The following is a 23,110-nucleotide window of genomic DNA, read 5'->3' as shown; positions in this document are numbered from 1 at the left end:
ACAAAAAAAAAACAAAGAAAAAAAAAGATCTTTCCTAGCAACATCCAGAAAACAAATACCCTCTTTAACAAAGACAGCAGATTTAAATTCTCTACTTAAAGCAGTTATCACTTTTAAATTAGCAAGTGATCTGAAGACATTCTTTTCATGCAGAGAGATCAAAATTACACCTTGTTTGGCTGGATGCAGCTCCAACTCTGAAAACTAAACTAAATACACACTGTAGCTGCCAGCTCAAAAAAACAAAAGTAGAAACAGACAGACAGTCTAGCTCCACTCACACTCTGACATCACTGCAGCTATTTGATAAACACTCATTTCTTAAAGGTACATCCAATACAGCTATTTGATAAACACCCATTTCTTAAAGGTACTCACATGACAGGCGCAGCACTAGGCATAGGTGAAAATGAGGTGGCAACTTGTTGAAGCTACCACAGAGAACTATATGCACACTAAATAACCAAAATGGCATGGGATAGACAGAACATTAATTTTTAATATAGAGTGCCCAATTATTTTTTTTCCCCAATTAAGGAGCAATTTAGCTTGGCCAAACCACCTACTCTGCACATATTTTGGGTTGTGGGGGTGAGACTCCCGCAGACATGGGGAGAACGTGCAAACTCCACACGGACAGTGACCCAGGGGGATAGACAGAACTAAATGATCACACAATCAACAGATCAGATCAAAGTTTTGCAGTCCTGCCACATCCAGTCATGAATGGTAGTGGCAATTAAACAACTAACTCAAGAGCAAGCTTCACAAATATCCCCATCCCCTATGATGACGGAATCCAGCACATTAGTGCAAAAGACAAAGCTGAAAGATTTGCAACGATCTTCTGCCCAAAGTGCCGAGTGAATGATCTATTTTTGCTGCCTCCTGAGATCCCCAACAACACAGATGCCAGTCTTCTGGCAATCTAATTCACTCTACGTGATATCAAAAACAGCTGAAGGCACTGAATAATAACATTTTTTATTATTGTCACGAGTACGCTTCCATTAACACTGCAACGAAGTTACTGTAAAAGCCCCAAGTCGCCACTTTCCGGCACCTGTTTGGATTCACTGAGGCAGAATTCAGAATGTCCAATTCACCTACAAGCATGTCTTTCGGGATTGTGGGAGGGAACCAGAGCACCCAGAGGAAACCCATGCAGACACAGGGAGAACGTGTAGACTCCACACAGTGATCCAAGCGGGAATCAAACCTGGGACCCTGGCGTTGTGAAGTGGCAGGGCTAACCACTGTGCTACCATGCCGCCGGTACTGCAAAGAATATGGGGACAGTTTAAAATGAAGAAAGAAACTCCAAAGAAGGTTGGGAACCCATATGTACATATGTTATGGAAAATAGCAGGGCATGTTGAGAGTGCAGCTGATCAAAGCACATTATTATTATTGTGACAATTGGAGGATTTTAAGAATAGTGTCTTCTCAATATTGGGACAAGTCAATAGTTAAAAGCCTGGGGGTATAGTGTTTGGCTGCAGTGGTCATGGTTTTTAAAAATAATTTTGTTTCGCTTTCTAGGAATTGGCGGGTGTAATTGACAGGAGGAATTTGACTTTATTGAGGAGCTCCCTGGAGAGGTAGTGTGTTTCTTTTCTTGTTGTTTAAAGGTAAATTGTGTCGTAACATTAAGGGGTAATTGGAAGCTGTTCTTTTCAGGTCTGAAGTTAAAAAGTTTAATATTGTATTCAGAAAGTTTTGTTTTAGAAATACCAAAGCCCTGTTTTTTCATGTAATCACTGCTGGAGAGAATCAACTAAAATATTGGAATCTTGGTTCAGCATCCTAGCCACTGCTGGGGTCTGGTCTGGGATGGTAATAATATAGATATTGAGTACAAGACTAAGGTTATGTTGAACTTATATGAGACACTAGTTAGGCCTCACCTGGAGTATTGCATCCAGTTCTGGTTGCCGGATTTGAAGGTACTGTGCAGAGTACAGAGAAAATTATAGAATCATAGAATTCCTTTAGTGCAGAAGTGACAAAAATTATTCCAAGAATAAAGAATTGTAGCTATGAGGATAAATCAATGAGGTTGAGACTGTTTTCCTTGGAGAACAGGTTGAGAGGAGACTTGATGGAAGTTTTCGAGATCCACTGGGATATGGACGAGGGCATTAGTGTGAAAAAGTTCCCGCTTAAGAGAGCATCAAAATAATTGGCAAAAGGAGCAAGTGATGCGAAGAAATTAATTTTGCCATAGGGTAGTTGGAGTCCAGAACAAAGTTCCTGAGAGGGTGGTGGAGGCAGGTGAAATTAGTATTCAAAAGGGAGAGTCATACGGACTTGGAACCTTAACTCTATTTTCTCTCTCCACAGATGCTGCTTGACCTGCTAAGCTTTCCAGCGTTTTCTGTTTCAAATTCCAGCGTCGGTGGTATTTTGCTTTTATTATATTAACATTTTACAGATAGAACTCACAGTGCAGAAGGAGACGAATCGGCCTATTGAGTCTGAACCTGTAAAGAGCCCCCTACTTAAGCACACACCTCCACCCTAGCCCGTAACCCCACCTAATGTTTTTGAACACCAAGGGCAATTTAGCATGGCCAATCCATCTAACCTGCACATCTTTGGACTCTGGGAGGAAACTGGAGCACCCGGAGGAAACCCACGCAGACACAGGGAGAACATGCAGACTCCGCACAGACAGTGACCCAAGCCGCAAATCGAACCTGTGACCCTGGTGCTGTGAAGCAATAGTGCTAACCACTGTGCTACCATGCTAACCTGCCGGGGGCTTTTCACAGTAACTTCATTGAAGCCTACTCGTGACAATAAGCGATTTTCATTTTCATGTTCAAAGTTGGATTGCTACCCGAAAGGAATGTGCAAGATTACGGGGTTCAACCAGGGAGGAGCGAGTGCAGACTTGACGGGCGGACCGGTCTCCTCCTGCACTGTAAAGATTGCGTGCAAAAGTTGGACAACACTAATCTACAGGACCCACTCAGCGCCTCACCGAGGGCCTTCCAAACCTGTGACCAACACCACCACCTAGAAGGACAAGAGCAGCAGATACCTGGGTACACCACCACCTGGAAGCTCCCCTCCAAGTCACCCACCATCCTGACTTGGAAATCTATCGCCTCTGGGTCAAAATCCTGGAACTCCCTCCCTAACTGCACTGTGGATGTACCTACATCTCAGGGACTGCAGCGGTTCAAGGAGGAAGCTTGCCACCACCACCCAAGCTCCTCGAGGGCAACACACGTTGGCCTTGCCAGGAATTAGTTTAAGAAGAAGAGACAAACCAAGCCGGGGAGTGTTTACCTGCTGCTGCTCCCGCCTCCTCCAACCCTGCAGCCTCCGCCATGGTAACGTGCGCCGCTCCAATCCTTCCCCCGAACGCTTCCTGCCGGGGGAATCGCCGTCTCCGGCCTGAGCAGGCGGCCGCTTTTCTTGTTTGATTCTTTGAATGTAAGGTTTAAACATGAGTGAATTCCTCCCCGGGGCGGGCGAAAGTCGCACCCCTCTCCCTTCCCCTCGCCGCCGTGTACCCGCCCGGACAACGGGGGAGGCCCAAAAACCCACTCCTGACGGGGTGGGGGAGGAGGATGGCGGTGAGACCGTCTCCAGGATACCGTCATCCGGGGCGACTGGGGATTGATCAGTCCGTCCATCACCTCCTTAGTGGACGGGGCGGGGGGCTCATTGACCCGGGACCGCCCGTCCATCCACCTCCTCGGCCGGGGCGGGGGGGCTCATTGACCCGGGACCGCCCGTCCATCCACCTCCTCACCGGCCGGGGTTGGGACGAGAAAGACAGCAGCCCTGCACACCGCCCAACACCAGCAAAGGACGCCCTACGTTACCAGGCCAGAGCACAGGAGCCTCAGGTAAACCGTGCTCACAGATTGCGGGCTCTCCTCCCCCCGGGTTCTGGCAGTGAGTCGCCCCACACCATCAGGAGAATATCCACGTTGAGTCCCCAAAGGTGGACCGAGGAGGCCCTCTTTGTTTTTTTGTTTTGTTTTTCTGAGGAGAAAACTTTTGTGTGCGTGTGGGGTGGGTGGGGTGAAGACTTTGGAGTTCCAGAGGGCTGGCGTTTGGGCGGTTGGTAACCTGATGTTGCAAGAGGAGGGTGGCTGGTGCCAAAGAAGAGTGTCTGCATCTGTCTAGGTCTGGTGGGTGTTGTTGAAGTAGGGTAGAGATGAGTCATTTAAAAAATAGATATTTCACAGGATGTGGGTGTCCACTCGCTCAACCAGCATTTATTGTCCTCGAGAAGGCGGTGGCGGTGGTGGTGAGCAGCCAGCTTGAACCATGGAGTTAGGGAGTGCTTTGAGGGCCAGAACAAAGCTCTTGAAGTTGATTTGCTGGACTTATGGACAGCTTGAGGGAGATGCAGGACTTTGTGAGAATAGGAACTGTGGTAAACACCACTAGCGATATATTGTATGTATTACGGCACTGCCCGTATATTACAGGTACGATGGTAAATCCCTGCCTGCTGGCTCTGCCCAGCAGGCGGCGTATAAAAGTGTATGCTCTCCTGCGCTGCTTCCATTCTGGTTCCAGCTGCGGGAGGCACAACATCTTGTGCAATAAAGCCTCGATTGTTTCACCATTCCTGTCTCGTGGTAATTGATGGTACATCAGGAACATAGGAATTTGGCGAAGTAGGCAATTCAGCCCTCCTAGCCTCCTCCGCCATTCAACCAGATCATGGCTGATCTCTTCCTGGTCTCAAATCCACCGCCCCACCTGTTGCCCATATCCCTTTAACCCTTTATTTAATTCAAAAATATATCTCTTGAAAACATTTAATGACTTGAGATTCCACCACACTATGGGACAGCGCGTTCCACAAATTCATCACCCTCTTAGAGAAGTAGTTGCTCTTCATCTCGCTTCTAAATCTACCGTCTCTCAACCTCTCAACGTCTCTTGTTCTAGATTTCCCCACAAGGGGAAATCGTTTGGTCTTTGTATACTTTATCAATCTCATTTAGTATTTTATACGCCTCGATCAGATCCCCTCTCGTCCTTCTCAACTCCAGCGAGTATAAGACAAACTGTTTAATCTCTCCTCATACATCAGCCCTTTCATCCCCAGAATCAAGCTGGTGAACCTCCTCTGAACTGCCTCCAATGCCACCGCATCCTTCCTCAAATAAGGAGACCAAAACTGGACACAACACTCCAGATGTGGTCTCACCAACACCCTACACAATTACAACAACACTTTTATACTCAGTCCTTTTGCAATAAAACATTAACATTCCATTTGCCTTTAACTACATGCTGTCCCTGTATAGCGACTTTCTGCGATTCATGAACAAAGACACCCAGATCCCTCTGCCCAGATGCATCTTGAATCTGCTTTCCATTTAGATATTAATAGCTTTATTTTTTTTGGCCAAAGTGGATAACCTCACATTTATCTACATTAAACACCATCTGCCAAAATTTGCCCAATCTCCTAGCCTACCGATATCCATCTGTAAATCTTTATTTATCTTCACTGCCTGCTTTCCGACTTATTTTAGTATCGTCTGCAAATGTTTCTATATTACACTCTTTCCCTGCTTGCAGATCATTTATGTAAATTATAATCAATTAAGGTCCGAGGACTGACCCCTTGCGGCACTCTGCTACTTACAGTTCGGCAGCCAAAGAAGGACCCACCCCGACCCTCTGCTTTCTGTCAGTCAGCCAATTCTCAATCCAATTTAATACTCTACCCGCAATCCCCTGCGATCTCACGTTCTGCATCAGTCTTTTATGTGACACCTCATCAAATGCCTTCAGGTAGTCTAGATATACCACAGGTTCCCCATGATCCACCTTGCTTGTTACGCCCTCAAAGAACTCGAGCAAGTTTGTTCAGCATAATTTACCCCTCTTAAAACCATGCTGACAATGGTGATTTGAGCTTTGTCTTTCCAAATGTTCAGTCATCTCCTCCTTAATTCAAGCAACTTCCCCCACCACAGAGGTCAAACTAACCGGTCTGTAGTTCCTAGAATGACTGTAGTGTTATGAACTTTGTGTAGCTGGAGAACCAAAGATACTGTTAGACAGGTTACGTCTTGAGGCGATCATACTGTGAATCAAGGTTTCACAACAGTGAAGGAGTGGAGGCTAGTGAATATAAGGAGATGCGGGGGAAAAGGTACTTAAAATAGAACATCTGAGTCGAGGAGTTTGACTAGGTATGTGGCAACCAGGAAAATGGATTAAATCAGGACCAGAAGCATGTGGGTCTTTGAGGGAGCTGAAAGCGGCTGCTGGGCTTCCTTTAAATCCTCCTGATAATTTGCTACCTCTGGGGAAAATATCACAGGTGGGCAGAACCTGGACACCATGGGCACCTGACCCACATATGGTCCCAATGCCCACTGTAAAATTCAACCCACAGAGCTCAATGTTCATTTTGCAATACTCACAGGTAAGTTCTGAAGGTCATACGCAGGTATACAGTCCCATGCAATATGATGACCAGTGTTGCGAATAAGCTACGGGCTTGTGGATAGTGTGGAACGCAGGGGTGGAAGGTGGATGCTGCTGCATGTTACAATATATTAGCATGGATAGAGGATTAGCTAACCAGGAAACAAAGAGTAGGGATAAAATAGAGCACTTTCAGATTTTTTGGGCCTCTCGGGGAGTCCAGAGAAATTGGAGAGTGAGTGGGAATATGTAGTTGAAGCCAAAGATCAGGCGTGATGATTTTGAATGGCAGAGTAGGCTCAATGGGTCTTCTCATTTACTCCTGCTATTTCTGATTTTCTTCTGCTACAGGAGCAATAGGTTCTTGTCAGCATTGTGAATGTTAGGGTCTGTGTCCTCAGCAGGTAGCCATGGGTATTTCATGGTTCTTCTCCGGTTTTACCTGCAGTCAGTTGCTCAGATGTCGCACTCACTTGATTGATGTTTGTGGTGTGCTGTCGGGCCTCAGTGCAGATGTGTTTGGTGCGGAACACTTGCTATTTCCATTGCAAGGCGCTGCTCGATTCATGGATGTCTTTTTATTGCTGGTCAGCTGACCCCTGAAGACTAGTAAGGGTGCCCAAATGTTGGGTATTGTGGACCCTGCAGGTTTATATCATGGAATCTCTTAAGATATTGTATAAAGATTAAATTCTTGTTTGCCTTAATTTGCCAAGTTTCTGATGCATGTTGGCTGTATATTAGAAACCTACATAACTACCAGTTGCTGCCACTGTACCCAGTGGACAAACCTACTTGTACGAGTGCACACCAGCACAGCATACGTATTAGTTCTGGTTCCTGACACATCTTTCATTATTTATTCGTGCACCGCAGCTAACCTGCAATCAATTAAGTTGTTCAGAATCAAATGTCTCCGTGCTGCGCACCTCCCAAGTTCTTATAAGTAGAAAACCAGGCAAGGGGACACATCAACAGAGAACCAGACTTCTAAGGGGCGAAAATTATATTTCTACTGTAAAGAAAAATTCGAAGCGGAGGACCCACCGTCCGTGGTTAGTGCTTAAGGAAAGCATTAAACTTAAAGAAAAAGCTCCCAACTATGCAAAGCTGCAGGTCAGATGATTGGTCAGAGTATGAAGAACAGCAGAGAATGGCTAAAAGGTTAATCAGGAGAAAGAAATTAGAGTATGAGAGGAAGCTAGCTAGAAATGTAAAACATGACAGTAAGAGTTTCTACAGGTGTTCGAAAAAGAAAGGATTAGAAGAGTGAGTCCTTTAGAAGGGAACAGTGGAGAGTTTATAGTAGATAATAAGGAAATTGCGGACTAAATGAACAGATATTTTGCTGCTGTCTTCACTATAATGGAGACAAGAAACATTCCAGGAATAGCTGTAAATCAGGAGGTGGAGGGGAGTGGGGAACTTGGTAAAATTACAATCACTAGGGAAGCTGTACTGAGCAAACTGATGGAGATGCGGGCTGACAAATTTCCAGGTCCAGATAGACTTCATTCCAGGGTCTTAAAGAGTGACTAATGAGGTAGTAGATGCATTGGAATTAATTTTCCAAAATTCACTGATTCTGAAAAGTAGAAAATATGACTCCTCTATTCAAGAAAGGAGGGAGGCAGAAACTGGAAACTATAGGAACCTTTCGGAGGGTCACGCCGACTCGATGTGCTGAATGGCCTCCTTCTGCACTGTAGGAATTCCATGGATTCTATAGGCCAGTTAGCCTGATGTCTGTCATGTGGAAGGTGTTGGGACTCGATCATTAAGGCGATTATAGCTGGGCATGTAGAGAAGCTCGAGGTAATGGTGAAGAGTCTGCATGGTTTTGTGAAAGGGACATACCTCGTGGGCGACATTAGTGGACAAGCTTCTGGGACCCAATCTGCTGAGCAACACACAGTTGCGGATTGACATCAAGGTGAGGTAGGAACATCCAAGACAGTCAGAGGTTGGAGGTCTGCTGGATCCCAGGACACAGCTGGGTCCCAGTCAGATGACAAGCCTCTGGACAAGGTTATCCCAGAGCAGCTGCAGATGATAGGACAGGAGGGGATGTCAGCAACATTCGAACGAGTACATAGCCGACAGCGAGTGCATAGCCAATGGAGGAGTCCCAAAAGCTACAGGCGCTGGCCAGGATACCGACAATGCGTGGCCCTGAGGCCAGTGCTGCTAGAGTGCCGACCACAGTGGAAAACCTGGAGCACGTCCGCGTCTTGAGGGGTAGTGCTCGTGGTATAGCTCAGACTGTGGCGATCATAATGTCCTAGTCGCTGAGAGACATGTCCAGATGCAGGTGAACATTTCTGAGGCACTGCAGAGCCTGGCCCAGTCACTGAGTAGCATCGCTGAGGGTGTTGATGCCATGGTGCAGACAATGGGGAGCTGCCAGGACTGGCAGAGCCAGATGACGCAGAGGCTTCTGGAGCTCATTCCAGCTGCCCCTCCCATTTCATGGAGACCCCTAGGGCCCTACGGGCATGGTCAGAGAGAAGGAATTATTGGTGGCCAGCCAAGAGCCTGTCACCAAGCATGCAACAGTGGTCTCCAGTTCTTCCAAATCTTCCCCTTCCTGACACCGACCATCTTAAGGGCAGCGGGCAGAACAAGGTGGTATGGCGATGCCAGTGACACGGGTAAGTTGGCCGAGGCCCCCCGGCACCAGGCACTCCACAAGTCGCCCGCCCCTAGCATCAGAGGCCACAGGGCTCAGAAAGCAGCAGCTGTTTCCACCTCTGATGTGCATCCTGGGGGAATGTAAATGTCAAATGTTCACTATTAAAACATGTTACACCTGATACACGTGAAGCCTCTGTCACGTTAATCTTCACAGTGGCACCCCGGTCACAGTCGTCCAAGATCTGATGGCTCCAATGCAGACCCCATTCAGAGGATGGGTGTGAGCACGCAGTCAGCAGAAACACAGGAGTCAGACTTTCTGCATAAACTGAGAAGCACCAGAGCTAATCTCACAGCTAGTTATCATCACCCTCCTGCTTTGTAAATTGACCCGCTGACAGTGCCCATCGCCCTGGGTGATGTTACACAGACTCTTGGAGGGTGGAACCGGTTAGTCGGGGAGGGGAGTGGAAGGAGCAGGGAAGGGGGGGGGAGGGGGAAGGGGAGGGTGGAAGGAAGGATGGAAATGTGTGGGAAGGAGCATTACGGGAGGAGGGAAATGGGAGAAGAGCTGACAAACAAAACCTCATCCTTTGAGAATCGGGTGAGGTTGTGGGCCTCCCTGGTCCTCCGGGCAAGCTGGACCCTTGCCGTCGCCTGTCCTTGTTCCTCCTGCGTGTCCTCCCCCCATCCTGGGCCGCCGCCTCCTCCTCAGACAAGGCTGCATGTCTCTCCTCCTCCAGCATGTCGACCCACTGCTGTGCCAGATTGTGCAGGGCACAGCAGACCACAAAGCGGGAGACTCTCCGGGGTGTGCACTGCAGAACACCAGCAGAGCAGTCCAGGCATCGGAACCACATTTTGAGCACCGCTCAATGACAGCACGGCTGGAAACAGGGACCTCGTTATATCGGGCCTCAACCTTGGTCTTCGGCCTCGGCACTGGCATCGTCAGCCAGTACCTCAGCGGGTACTTATCCCCCAAGAGCCAACCCGTCATCCCGGGATTGTCCTCAACGCTGGGGATCTCTGAGCGTCCCACGATGTAGCTGTTATGTACACTCCCTTGGTAACATGCATGTGTGCATGACCCAGAGGTGGTGGTCACACACAAGTTGAACATTTGGGTACTCCCTGATGTGCTGGTACACAAAAGGCGACATGTGTGCTTTCAATTACCCCCTGGATCTGAGGCATCCTGGCGATGGCCGAGAATCTTGCTACCTGTGCATCTTGGTGGGCCTGGTCCAGCTCAAAGTTGATAAAGTCTGATGCCCGGGCACACAGGCCATCCATGACCTCACAGATGTACTTGTGAACTGTGGCTTGGGTAATGCCACACAAGTTCACACTTGAGCCCTGGAATAATCCGGATGCATAGAACTTCAGGGCTGAGCGAGTGTCCCCCTGTCTCTTTGTTGAGACACCATCTCCTGCGGCACATGCTGTCCATCATCACCTCGAAAGACCAACAATGTGTATATGTTGGGCCATCGCTGGCCTCCCCCTCTCGGTTCCTCCGAGGCGACCGGGTCTTTAGGGTGTGCGGTGGCCCCCCCTCCTCTGCACATGGAGTACTGCCTCCAACCTGTCTTCTCCAGTGTCTGGCCACCAGCACCCTGAGGGCAGCCACTGCGGGACTGACATAGTCCGCCATATTGTTATATCTGTTAAGGAATTGGAGAAGGAGAGAGGCTAACAATCAGTTCGGGCTTCCATCCCAGATTTCAAATCCCGCGAGCCTTCCCCACCTTGCGTGTCCTGCCTTCTCTCAAAGTGCCATCCACCAAGCCTGTTGTGCAGGATAACCTTTCTCTGCATACTCACCTCTTGCTGCAGCTGGAGCTCCTCGACCCTAGTCCCCTGCTGGGAACATTAGGACCGTGCTCAGGTGCCCTCCCGACACACATACCTATGGTCACGAGGCTATCCCCAGTGCTGGATTCTTGGCTGCTTCCTCTATGGTGCGGACACTTCCAGAGTTCAGGAAAACTGTTCAGGCTTGAAGGTTTGATTGAAATGCGATACAATAACCATTGTCTAAGACATAGCGTGTACCCACGAGAAGCCACTTAAGAATATTTTGTTTATTAAACGGTAAAAAGTACTTTCATGCAAAAAAGATGAAAACCAATTACTTAACAGTTCATAAATCACACTAACCATTAATCAACAAGGAAAAGGCACAGTGCCAAACATACAAGTATTTTCCATTGCAGAATATCAGTACAAACACAAAGTTACAACAGTTCATTTGTACAAAGAAAACTAAACACACTGTATCGCCCCACGTAGGTCCTCAGTGGAATGGAGGATCCTTGCCATTCAGTCTCTGTCCATGAACCACCATTGTACAAGCCGCCTTGTATGGCTTAATTTCATTGGAAACAAAGCTCGGTATCCACATGTTCCACTGGGCTTCACTGTGCAGTAAACAGCCTCAATCTACAGTGTGTTAGACTCACGGCAACATGCTCGTTGACATGCAGCACTCACAATAAAATCACCAGCCATCTGCAAAAGCATTTCTTCAATACCTTCATCAAGTAGATATAGCTCTTGGGGCCAAAGGGATCAAGAGATATGGGGGAAGGTGGGATCAGGGTATTGAACTTGATGATCAGCCATGATCATAATGAATGGCGGACAGGTTCAAAGGGCCGAATGACCTCCTCCTGCTTCCATTTTCCATGTATGTATTTAAGTTGCTCATTCGGATTAACCCATCTCTCTCTCCCTCCTGGAGCTCCCAACAGTAGACTCCCCATCAGTGGAAATTCGCACCAACCCAGAGCACGCCAGAAGAGAGAAAGAGCTCCCCTTGTCCCACCCAGGCAGCAGGTCATCTTATCATCCTCCCTTTCCTTACTCGAGGCCACAAAAGCAAAGAGGCAGCAGCAAACAAACGCAGCCTCCAGGCAGCTGCAAGCAGCAAACACCACTCAGTCAGATCAATCTGCCTGTCTTTCCCCCGCCTTTTACAGCCCCCAGCAGTCGACTTCTCACACCGACCCAGAGCACGCCAGAAGAAAGAAAGAGCTTCCCTTCCCCAGCCCAGGCAGCATGTCATCTTCCTATCCTCCCTTTCCTTACTTCAGGCCACTGAGAAAGGAAACAGCAGCAGCCTCCAGGCATTTGCAGCCACTAGTAGCAGCAAACATAACCTGCAGCACTACTTGAGTAATATTTTATTGGCAAAAATGGTTAACAGTAACAGATTTGAAAATCAACTCTAACGTTGCACACATCACACTAACCATTAATCAACAAGGAAACATCACCATTCCATATTTGTACCAATACAAAGCTATTTAGTTCATTTTCATTAAAACAAACAAACTCACGGAATCGGCCATCGCAGGTTCCGCAACCGAAATGGAAAATAAGCCTGAGAGTGTGTTATCATATCCCGAACTTTGTCGGAGAAATGAACAGTTCACCAATGCGTCACTTGCTGGTTATTCCATATCAGTGCAATTCTCTGTCCAGGAGCCGCAGCTGTGCAGCCCCTCCCACACGACCCGATCTCATCGGAACCAAATCCTGGCATCCACATATTCTACTGACGCTCAAGATGCAATTGAACATCCTTGATTTTCAATGTGTTTAACCCGCGGTGACGTTTCAGTTACACGCAGTACTCACCACACCAGCAACAAAAGCATCAGGAATTCTGCAAAGCATTTCTTCAACAGCGTCATCAGATGGTCCATTTGGATGAATGTCGCATACCAGGTCCCGCAGCATCTTGCTTCAAACCGGATTGCCTTCTGGATTCATAACGTCCCTGAGCCTGGTGTTCCAGTACCCAAGTTGTCCTTTTTTCCGGCTACAGAAAAGGAAGGAAACAGCAACAGCAGCCTCCAGGCATCTGCAGCCACCAGCAGGAGCAGCAGCAAACACAACTTGCAGTTGTGAAGAGCTCTCACAACTAACAAGGCTAATTCCTCATTATCCTTTAGTGAAGTTAGAAGCTGCTCAGTCACTGGGAGTTAAAGTGTCTTTCAGCATAGAACCAAGAGCAGGGCTCTATCCTGGAAGTGTTTGGCAGGACAAACGGGCTGCAGCTGTACTTACCTCTGTTATGCATCCACGATATTTAAAGATGTCTTGAAGGCCTCACAGACGAAAACCCCCTCAGGGGTGACTTCCGACATACAAGCTTCAGCCCCCCCCCGACCAAGCCCAATCCCCCTGAGGGGTCCTCCGCCCCAAGCACTGGGGCAGTAGCTCCAGTGCCCTTGAGCCGCATGCAGGAAAATGAAAATGCCTACTCACCTCAGTTGCCCTCAGCAACTTCACGATTTTAAAAAGGAGCACCAAATGACAGCCACATGATTTCTTGCTGGGAAGCCGGTTATTACCCGGGAGGCTATTGCATTTGACTTTAATCCCGCTAATGAGCTGGAAATGAACTCAAATGAGTGTTAATTACATGCTCGCCATATTTAGGTGTGTTCCGGACGTCGCCATCAGGAGCAGGCTGGTTAGATAGCGCTGCACAAACCTCAATTTTAGCCACTCCTGCTATTTAACCGACATGCCCAGATCCGTGCCGGGCACAGTGCGGTGGTTACATTGGCCCCAAGAACTTTGCAGCTCTTAGTCTTGTAGGTTACGATATTTCAAGTGAAAAGACCAAGTACTTTTTAAATGGGATTTGAGTTTTTGCCTCTGCCATTCTTTCAAACTGCGATATCCAAACCCTGACAATACTCCATTACCAACTATCAATAGTTTAAATCTATGCCCACTGGGTAGCGATTTTTCTGCTGAGGGGTCCTTCCTATCCACTCTCTACAACCCTTTATCATTTTCTACAACTCCACTAGATGTCCCCTCAGACTCCTCTGTTCCAAAAAATGCAACTGTAACCTCTCTGGAAATTCTCCATTTCTGGCACCAGTTATCCAAAACTTGAATACATTCCTTTCCAGTGTGACTACTTTCTTCCTATAAGTCAGTAAGCAAAACTGTATGCAGTACACCAACTGTTGTCTACAGCACGATTATAACTTCCTTATTCTTTGCCATGTCTAATCAAGGAAAGTATTATTTTGTGCTGCCGTGACCGCCTTACCTACCTGTTCTGCTACGTTTAGAGATTTGTGGACCTCTATCCCAAGGTCCCTCTGTTCATCTTCTCAGAATCTTACCATTTATTGTGTAATCCTTTACTCTGTTTGGCCTCCCCAAATCGATATCTTCCATTTCTCTGCATTGCATCCTGTTTACCGTCTGACCAGTCCACGATAGTGACGTTTAAGGGGCATTTTGACAAATACATGAATAGGGTGGGAATAGAGGGATATGGACCCTGGAAGTGTAGAAGATTTTAGTTTAGATGGGCCGCATGGTCAACGCAGGCTTGGAGGGCCGAAGGGCCTGTTCCTATGCTGTATTTTTCTTTGTTCTTTGTTCCATTGATAGCTCACCTCAACCTATAGCTTTCGTCCTTGCTATTAACCATACGGCCAGTTTTCATAGCATCTTCAAAATTCTTAATTGTGACCTATCATATATATATATATATATAAGTCCAGATAAAAATGTGAGGAGTATTCTGCCCCGCCAAGTCCCACTCGAAACTCCAGTCACAAAATCACTCATGGCCATTTGCTTTTGCATCCTGTCACTGAGCTAATTTTGGATCCACTTTGCCACTTTCGTGGGCTTTTAATTTTCTGACCAGCCTACCATGTGGGGCCTTGTTATAAGCTTTGCCAAAATCCATGGATCAAACATGCTACCCTCATCGACTTGGTACCCCTCAAAAAAATTCAATTAAGTTGATCCGACATAACCTTTCCTTATCCAACCCATTCTGACTGCCCTTGTTTTGATGCCTTTCTAAATGACAACTTGTACAGTTTCAGAATTTTTTTTCCAATACTTTGGCCATCACCGAGAATTAGGCAGACTGGCCTAAAATTAGTCCGTCGATCTCTTTTCCCTTTTTGAACAGTGGTATAACATTGGCCTCGGGTGTGGTGCCAGAGGGCTGCTAGAGAGGATTGAAAAAGGTTGTCAGAGCTATTGTTATTTCCAGGATTGCTTCTCACAACAGCTTGACTTAGTTGAAGTGTTCGGAATTACACCCAATTAGGTTAAATAATGTTTGCAAAATGACCTTGTCACTTCTCCTGATTCCATGGCGACTCTTTCATTTTTTTTAACCATTCATACTTCCATGGCCTCCACCTAAGTAGCTTGAGAGTGCCTTCTGTTTCGGAGAAGGCCAGCATCCTTTTCTACACCTTCTTTAGTCAGGTCTTCAAATCACAATCAAAAGGGGAGTTTTTCCATTTACTGGACTCCAAAATTATTTTCCATCATGTAGCTCTGACAGAGGTTTAGCACCAACAAAAACTCCTTTGCTTTATAACTGCCTCACTAGATTTCCACTCTGTTTCCGCAGTCCCTTCACATTACCTTAATCTGTTTCTCATGTATGGGTATGAGGCGGGAAAATGGAGTTAAGACATATCGCATCAGATCAGTCATAGAACAGTACAGCACAGAACAGGCCCTTCGGCCCTCGATGTTGTGCCGAGCAATGATCACCCCACTTAAACCCACGTAACCCGTATACCCGTAACCCAACAATCCCCCCATTAACCTTACACTACGGGCAATTTAGCATGGCCAATCCACCTAACCCGCACATCTTTGGACTGTGGGAGGAAACCGGAGCACCCGGAGGAAACCCACGCACACACGGGGAGGACGTGCAGACTCCACACAGACAGTGACCCAGCCAGGAATCGAACCTGGGACCCTGGAGCTGTGAAGCATTGATGCTAACCACCATGCTACCGTGAGGCCCCAATTCTCCCAAAAAAGTATCATTCTGGGTGGGGAAATTGGTACAAACCCCACTGGCTGGTCTGGTGGGATTCCCAGCGCAATTCTCCTATTCTTAGTCATTTGTTCAGACCCAGGGGTGAAACCTGCCAAGACCATGATGTGTGGGACTCAAAGACACCGGCAAACTTGGCCTCTCAGAGTTTGGGGCGGTACCTTTGAAGGGGATTCTGCCGATCCTAAAGTTGAAAGAGAATCATGGGTTGCAACAGCTTGGCTTGTAACAATGGGATGTGGAGCAGCAATGATTGAGGTTATGCAGCAGAAGACCTAGACAGTGGTGGGCACATAGGGCTTAATGAGGGATTTTGCACCCTTTCAAATAGTAAACTGAACATGATTATTAGTTTTCCCAGGAGAAGGTGCAGGGATTTACTAGAATGCTATCCAGGATAAGGAACAAAGAGGACTTGTGCGATTTCAGGAGCTCAAAATTATGCAGGGTTATGGTAGAGTAAATAGTTTCCACTGACAGGGCTAAAGAACCAGAGGACTCAAATTTATGGTAATTGGCAAAGAACCAGAGGGGGATGAGAAATGTATTTACCCAGTGTGTTAATGAAATACACTTCCTGAAGAGGTGGGGAAAGCAGGTTCAACAGAAACTTTCAAAGGGGAATTGGGTAAATACCTGGGAGTGGAATAGAATTCAAGGTCCATGTAACTTCATTGCAGTGTTTATGTAAGCCTACTTGTGACAATAATGATTATAAAAAAATGTGGACCCAACTGAAGGGTATGTCCAGAGATGAGACCTCATTAAACTGAACAGCTAGGATAACACTAGAATAGTTCTACATAAGTTAGTTTATTAAGGATCGGGATTAATCATAGAAAGTATACCCAGTAATCATTATTAACTATTAAACCTGTATTTTTAGAACATAGTAGTGATAATCATTTAATGAAAATGAAATGAAATGAAAATTGCTTATTGTCACGAGTAGGCTTCAATGAAGTTACTGTGAAAAGCCCCTAGTCGCCACATTCCGGCGCCTGTCCGGGGAGGCTGGTACGGGAATCGAACCGTGCTGCTGGCCTGCTTGGTCTGCTTTAAAAGCCAGCGATTTAGCCTGGTGAGCTAAACCAGCCCCAACTCTAGCTACAAGCAGTGGCCACAATGCATGATTGGATTTAAGTGAGCTAACTTGCCCATGTTTTTGAGACACCACAAGATGTGTGTTTAGCAGATTACATAGTCAACTCAGTAAACAGGTTTTATCAGTGGCCCCAATATCTGTCTCAAATACTCTATGGAATAAAGAGGAAACCAGCTTTGGTAACCTGCCCCTGGATGAACAGTGAGGTGGATAGGAACTGACTGCGATACAAGGTTGGGAATGTCCAAAAAAATAACTTTAGAATGGACACAAGATCATGGTAAACAACAGGTGACAGGATGGGGTTAAATCATGAGCCGATCACATGTGATCATTTTGTTTAAAGTAATTTTACTGAATAGTATAGAAGTGACAGCTCCAAGGATTGGATCAAGATCAACTGGGGTGGGCTATTGATTTTGGAAAATCCTATAAATGATGTGTTTTTATCAGTGTTAGGCAGATTGATCTTGGCATTTATCCAGATCTCTCGTGTACACAAAACCAAGCTTGGGATAATAAAGACGTCTTAGCCAGTTTGATGTGCCTGCTCTGTTTATTAAGCTAAGCCATAACTATGAGGGAGGGAACCCCATGTAAAGGCTGGCTCAATACTCAGGCCTTGGGAATGCTCTACACCAACCAAGTAGCAGCATCTGATGACTGATCTGTCGGCTTCCATTTCTGGTGAAGACATGCAAAGGGAATGTACAAAATTTATTAATTGACTTTGTATGTAATTTGGCATGAATAGTTTTATAATTTGGTTTAGATCATTTTGTTTAGTAAAGCCTTTCATTTTTACATTGTAGCCAAGCAAGCACTGTGATGATCAGTGACAAAGGGAAGTGAGATGCGGGACTTTGGTGAATGGGGAATTGGGCTTGAGGTTACAAGAATCGGACTCAGTGAAATTCTCCAGAAATGGCAGTGGCAGGAAAGGGCTGCCTAGGTTGTGATCTCCCTTTCTCTTTTCCTCCTCCACAAGCTCATTAGCTGCTCACCGTGTAGCTGGTGGAAAGAGCTGTCCCCTCATGGTGAGGTTGTACAACATGCCGCAGACTACACAAATCTTAACTCCCATTCTGCTGAGTACTGCAGACTCCTGCAGATGGTCCAGGCAGTGGATGGTGATGCTTCAGCAGGCCTTTGCTCTGCACACCATTGGATTGGATTGGATTTGTTTATTGTCATGTACCGAGGTACAGTGAAAAGTGTTTTTCTGCGAGCAGCTCAACAGATCATTAAGTACATGAAAAGGAAATAAAAGAAAATACATAATAGGGCAATACAAGGTACACAATGTAACTACATCTTTGCCGCAGAAGGCTGTGGAGGCCAACTCACTGAGTGTCTTTGAGACAGAGATAGATAGGTTCTTAATTAAGAAGGCGATCTAGGGTTATGGGGAGAAGGCAGGAGAGTGGGGATGAGAAAATATCAGCCATGATTGAATGGCGGAGCAGACTCGATGGGCCCAGTGGCCTAATTCTGCTCCTATGTCTTATGGTCTTCTAAGCACCGGCATCGGATGAAGCATACAGGGTGTAGTGAGGTCAGTCCATAAGAGGGTTGTTTAGGAGTCTGGTAACAGTGGGGTAGAAGTTGTTTTTGAGTCTGTTCGTGTGTGTTATCAGACTTCTGTATCTCCTGCCTGATGGAAGAAGTTGGAAGTTCCCGTACCAGCCTCCCCGAACAGGCGCCGGAATGTGGCGACTAGGGGCTTTTCACAGTAGCTTCATTGAAGCCTACTCGTGACAAGTGATTTTCATTTTCAAGAGTGAGTAAGCCAGGTGGGAGGGGTATTTGATTATGCTGCCCGCTTTCCCCAGGCAGCGGGAGGTGTAGATGGAGTCAATGGATGGGATGCAGGTTTGTGTGATGACTGAGCTGTGTTCACGACTCTCTGAAGTTTCTTGCGGTCCTGGGCCGAGCAGTTGCCATACCAGGCTGTGATGCAGCCAGATAGGATGTTTTCTATGGTGCATCTGTAAAAGTTAATATGGACATGCCAAATCACCTTAGTTTCCTTAGGAAGTACAGGCGCTGCTGTACTTTCTTGGTGGTAGCGGCGACGTGTGTGGACCAGGACAGATTTTTGGGGATGTGCACCCCTAGGAATTTGAAACTGCTAACCATCTCCACCTCGGCCCCGTTGATGGTGACAGGGGTGTGTACAGTACTTTGCTTCCTGAAGTCAATGACCAGCTCTTTAGTTTTGCTGGCATTGAGGGAGAGATTGGTATCGCTGCACCACTCCACTAGGTTCTCTATCTCCCTCCTGTATTCTGACTCGTCGTTATTTGAGATCCGGCCTACTATTGTCGTGTCATCAGCAAACTTGTAGATGGAATTGGAATCAAATTTTGCCACACAGTCGTGTATGTACAGGGAGTAGAGTAGGGGGCTAAGTACACAGCCTTGCGGGGCCCCGGTATTGAGGACTATTGTGGAGGAGGTGTTGTTTATTCTTACTGATTGTGGTCTGTGGGTCAGAAAGTCAAGGATCCAGTTGCAGAGTGAGGAGCCAAATCCTAGGTTCTGGAGCTTTGATATGAGCTTGGCTGGGATTATGGTGTTGAAGGCGGAGCTGTAGTCAATAAATAGGAGTCTGATGTAGGAGTCCTTGTTGTCGAGATGCTCTAGGGATGAGTGCAGGGCTAGGGAAATGGAGTTTGCTGTCGACCGGTTGCGACGGTATGCGAATTGTAGTGGATCAAGGTGTTCTGGGAGTATGGAGGTGATGCGTTTCATGACCAACCTCTCGAAGCACTTCATTACGACTGAAGTCACGGCCACCGGACGGTAGTCATTGAGGCATGTTGCCTGGTTCTTCTTCGGCACCGGTATGATGGTGGTCTTCTTGAAGCAGGTGGGGACCTCGGAGTGGAGTAGGGACAGGTTAAAGATGTCTGCGAACACATGTGCCAGCTGGTCCGCGCAGGCTCTGAGTGCACGACCAGGGATCCCGTCCGGGCCCGTCGCCTTCCGAGGGTTCACTTTCATTGACTGCTATCACGATATCAGGCATTGACCTGCATGATTCACTGTCTATGGTCAAATACCAGCTGCATTCTGTGTGGAATCCTTTTCTCTTCTGGAATAGGATAAAGTTGATGTGTGGTACCTGCAAAGCAATGTGCATTGAAGCAGTGACATCCTGCAGTATGGCAATGCCTGCAATCTTACAGAAGCCACATGTTCCCTCAGCCATCTTTCTCTGGCAAGAATGAAATGTAGTTAACTCTCTTTGAATTGAGACCAACAGTGACCGCCCTTGGGCTACATTTGTTGGCAAACTCTGAGATGTAGCAAATATCTCCAGCTTCAGCCTGGAAGGAATCGGGACACAAAAGCATTTATCGCCTCAGTCACCTTCACAGCCACTGGCAATGTGGTTATTTTTCTGCTCTGTGGTTATGGCTGCAGCAGGTGACAGATTTCAGCCAGAAGCCCAGGCATCTCATTGTTCAGGTCACACAATTGTGCTTTGAACACCAGGGGTGGTTGTGGCCTCCTGCTGTGTGCATCTCCTCCCCCACCTCCTTTTCTTTCTTCCAGTAACTTCCCTGGCTACTGGGGCGCCAGCCCATTCTCCCGGTCACACCAAATTCCAAGGGGATCACCGACTAATGCAACTATATCTGGGAGCAGCTATTTTGTACAGAAGCCCTGGGGTTAGCAAAGTGTTCTTCTGTACGTGTCACACCACTCCCTGCACACATTTACACCTTCGAACCACTTTAGAAAACATCAAACACTTGTGGAATTGTAACAATAACAACCAGAAAAACCAGCCAGTAATGAGTCTGCAAGTAGTCCCGGATCCTGTCAAACAGAGCTGTGAAGAGGCTGCTTGTTCCTGCTTTTGAGAGGTTAAGAGCAAGTGCTGCCAGGAATGTTGAACACCAAAATGATAGGGCTGGTGTCAAATCAGCAGGTCGCACTGATTGATGACATGATTTCCCGCTTACCTTACCTCCGATGCACAATCACTGCCTCCGCAATGATTCCTCATTCGCGATGGTGTCGGGGAAATTTGCTCCACAGGGGTGTATGAACTCCATCAATGGCATCTTGCAGCTCTTGGGACATTCAACGTGCCCAAAAAGCAGGTACTAATGGAACATATTCTTGGCCCAAAATGTGCTGATTGCATCATCAGCAAAGCAAGATCTGAAAAATGACTGAGCCTGACAGCAGGAGGGAGATCAGTAATCAGAATAGACACTGTCATTAACCTCATACTTGAATAAGCTGTCACCTCAATTGTGAATGCTAATTTAGCCCCTTGCTTCTGTCAGCCTCTGTAACTCTCGCTAGACAGCTCCCTTGATGAGGCCATCGGTGATTGAAACAACAATATTCTACCCAAATGTCAATGGAAATAGATTTCTTTTCAGAGTTAATCATAATTCTTTCCAACTTTGAAAGAGGAACTGTGTCTTTATTATGTTAAACTGAGGTCAGGAAACTAGATGCATTACCCGTTGTCGAGAGAATGGATCTCTGAATTTCATTCTGAAATGTAGCTTTTTAAGCTAGGGTTTTCAGGCGTTAGAGGCCTGTGTGGATACACATGGGATGTCTGTGAGGTCATTGGATTTCTGTCAATCCAGGACCACACATATTGCGCACCATGAATATAGTATCTCCCAGTTGTGTATTCTACATTCTTTTAAATTTTGCTATTTATATAAAACTTTTTTTGCATTGGCGTTATTTTTTGGTATCTGGCATTGTCTTTCTGAAGTTAGAACGAGAAAATCCCTGAAATATGTCAATAATCGCAGAGGGTTTCCAAAAGTGTGTCACTATTTACAGGGGGTCACCGGGAGTGTTGTCAGTATTTACTGGAGCTCCCCGGGAGTATGTGGGTATTTACAGGGAGTCCCTAGGAGTGTGTAGTTATTTACAGGGGAGTCTCTGGAGTGTGTCAGTATTTACAGGAGGCCCTAGGAGTGTACCAGAACTTACAGGGAGACTGGGAGTGTGACCGTATTTACCGGAGGCCCTGGAGTGTGCCAGTATTTACAGCGGGTCCCGGGAATGTGCCGGTATTTCCAGGGTGTTGCTGGGAGTGTGCCGATATTTATAGGGGATTGGATCCCAGTGATATTTTGGTATTTATGGAGCATCCCTGGGAGTGTGTTGATATCTACAGGGGAATCCCTGATGTGTGCTGGCATTTGCAGGAGGACCCAAGAGTGTTTTGCATAAGTTCTAGGCATTATTTGAACTCAAATTCAATTTTGTTCTTTAATATTTTAACAAGGGCACCAGGGGACAGTCCGGTGAAATAACTCTGGAAACTTTAACTTTATAAATTAATACTTAACAAAGCAGGGCAGTGGATTCACAGGCACACTATGGCTCTTGCTTTCCGGTTCAGCTGAGAGGCGACACTCGGCTTCCATTCTCTCCCCGTAAACTCTGCGGTCTCCTGCTATCCTGTGGACAGCAGACAATGCAAACTTCACTTTCAAACTTGGTGTGCACCTTGCTCACTGAACGCTGCTGTTTATTAACTCTTTCCCCACAACGTGATCAATGATATTGCATTCTGATTGTTCTAAATGAAGCGAGCCTAATTCATAATTGGCTCAAGAGGTGCGTGACCAATCTGTGATTGGTCTAGGTGGACATGATCAGTTTCTAAAAGGTTTCTCTTGGCTGATGTTCATCTATTGATGTCATTTCGCATAGCCCTCTGATTGGCCTTCTAAGGTGTCAATTATTTGTGGGACCACCCCTCTCATTAAAGATTGTTCCTATCACCTCTTGCTGAGATTAAAGCCTGTTTTATGGTATCTTCCTTGCCTATTTGTATAGGATGGGGGGAAGTATGCTGTCTTATCCTTATGAATGTTGCCTTGAGCCCGTCATTGTGGGCTATTATTCAATGCAAGCTCCTCATTAAATCAAACCCTTATCAGTGACTGTTTACGAGGCCCTCTGTAGGTGTTGGGACTTGGACTGGCTCACTTCAATGTTAGAACAAAGAATAAAATGATAAAGTAGTTTCAATTAAAAACTATGTATATCTAATACCGAAAGTTACAATGGCAGTTGTACTTAAAAGTTATACAACG

The 23,110-nt window shown here is 46.6% G+C and overlaps 2 protein-coding genes across 3 annotated transcripts in view; one reads left to right on the top strand and one right to left on the bottom strand.

The window, feature by feature from the left end:
* LOC119967041 (solute carrier family 4 member 1 adaptor protein) overlaps window positions 1-3,483 on the bottom strand; it is a 174,837-nt gene extending 171,354 nt beyond the window's left edge. The window contains exon 1 of the mRNA XM_038799053.1: window positions 3,298-3,483. Within this exon, the coding sequence (XP_038654981.1) occupies window positions 3,298-3,340 (43 nt within the window). The 5' untranslated portion in view covers window positions 3,341-3,483. The remainder of the gene's footprint in view (window positions 1-3,297) is intronic.
* Window positions 3,425-23,110, top strand: part of supt7l (SPT7 like, STAGA complex subunit gamma) — a 36,166-nt gene continuing 16,480 nt past the window's right edge. Inside the window, exon 1 of one of the 2 annotated variants that reach the window (XM_038799056.1) lies at window positions 3,425-3,444. The gene's annotated coding sequence lies outside the window, so the exon portion shown is untranslated. Of the gene's footprint in view, window positions 3,445-3,636; window positions 3,864-23,110 lie in introns of those variants that run through there. The other variant, XM_038799054.1, reaches the window with a different exon arrangement.

The sequence above is a fragment of the Scyliorhinus canicula genome, chromosome 6 (assembly GCF_902713615.1).
Source record: "Scyliorhinus canicula chromosome 6, sScyCan1.1, whole genome shotgun sequence".
In the NCBI taxonomy this organism is placed as follows: Eukaryota; Metazoa; Chordata; class Chondrichthyes; order Carcharhiniformes; family Scyliorhinidae; genus Scyliorhinus; species Scyliorhinus canicula.
The sequence above is the reverse complement of the archived record's forward strand: the minus strand, read 5'-3'. Positions and strand labels throughout refer to the sequence as shown.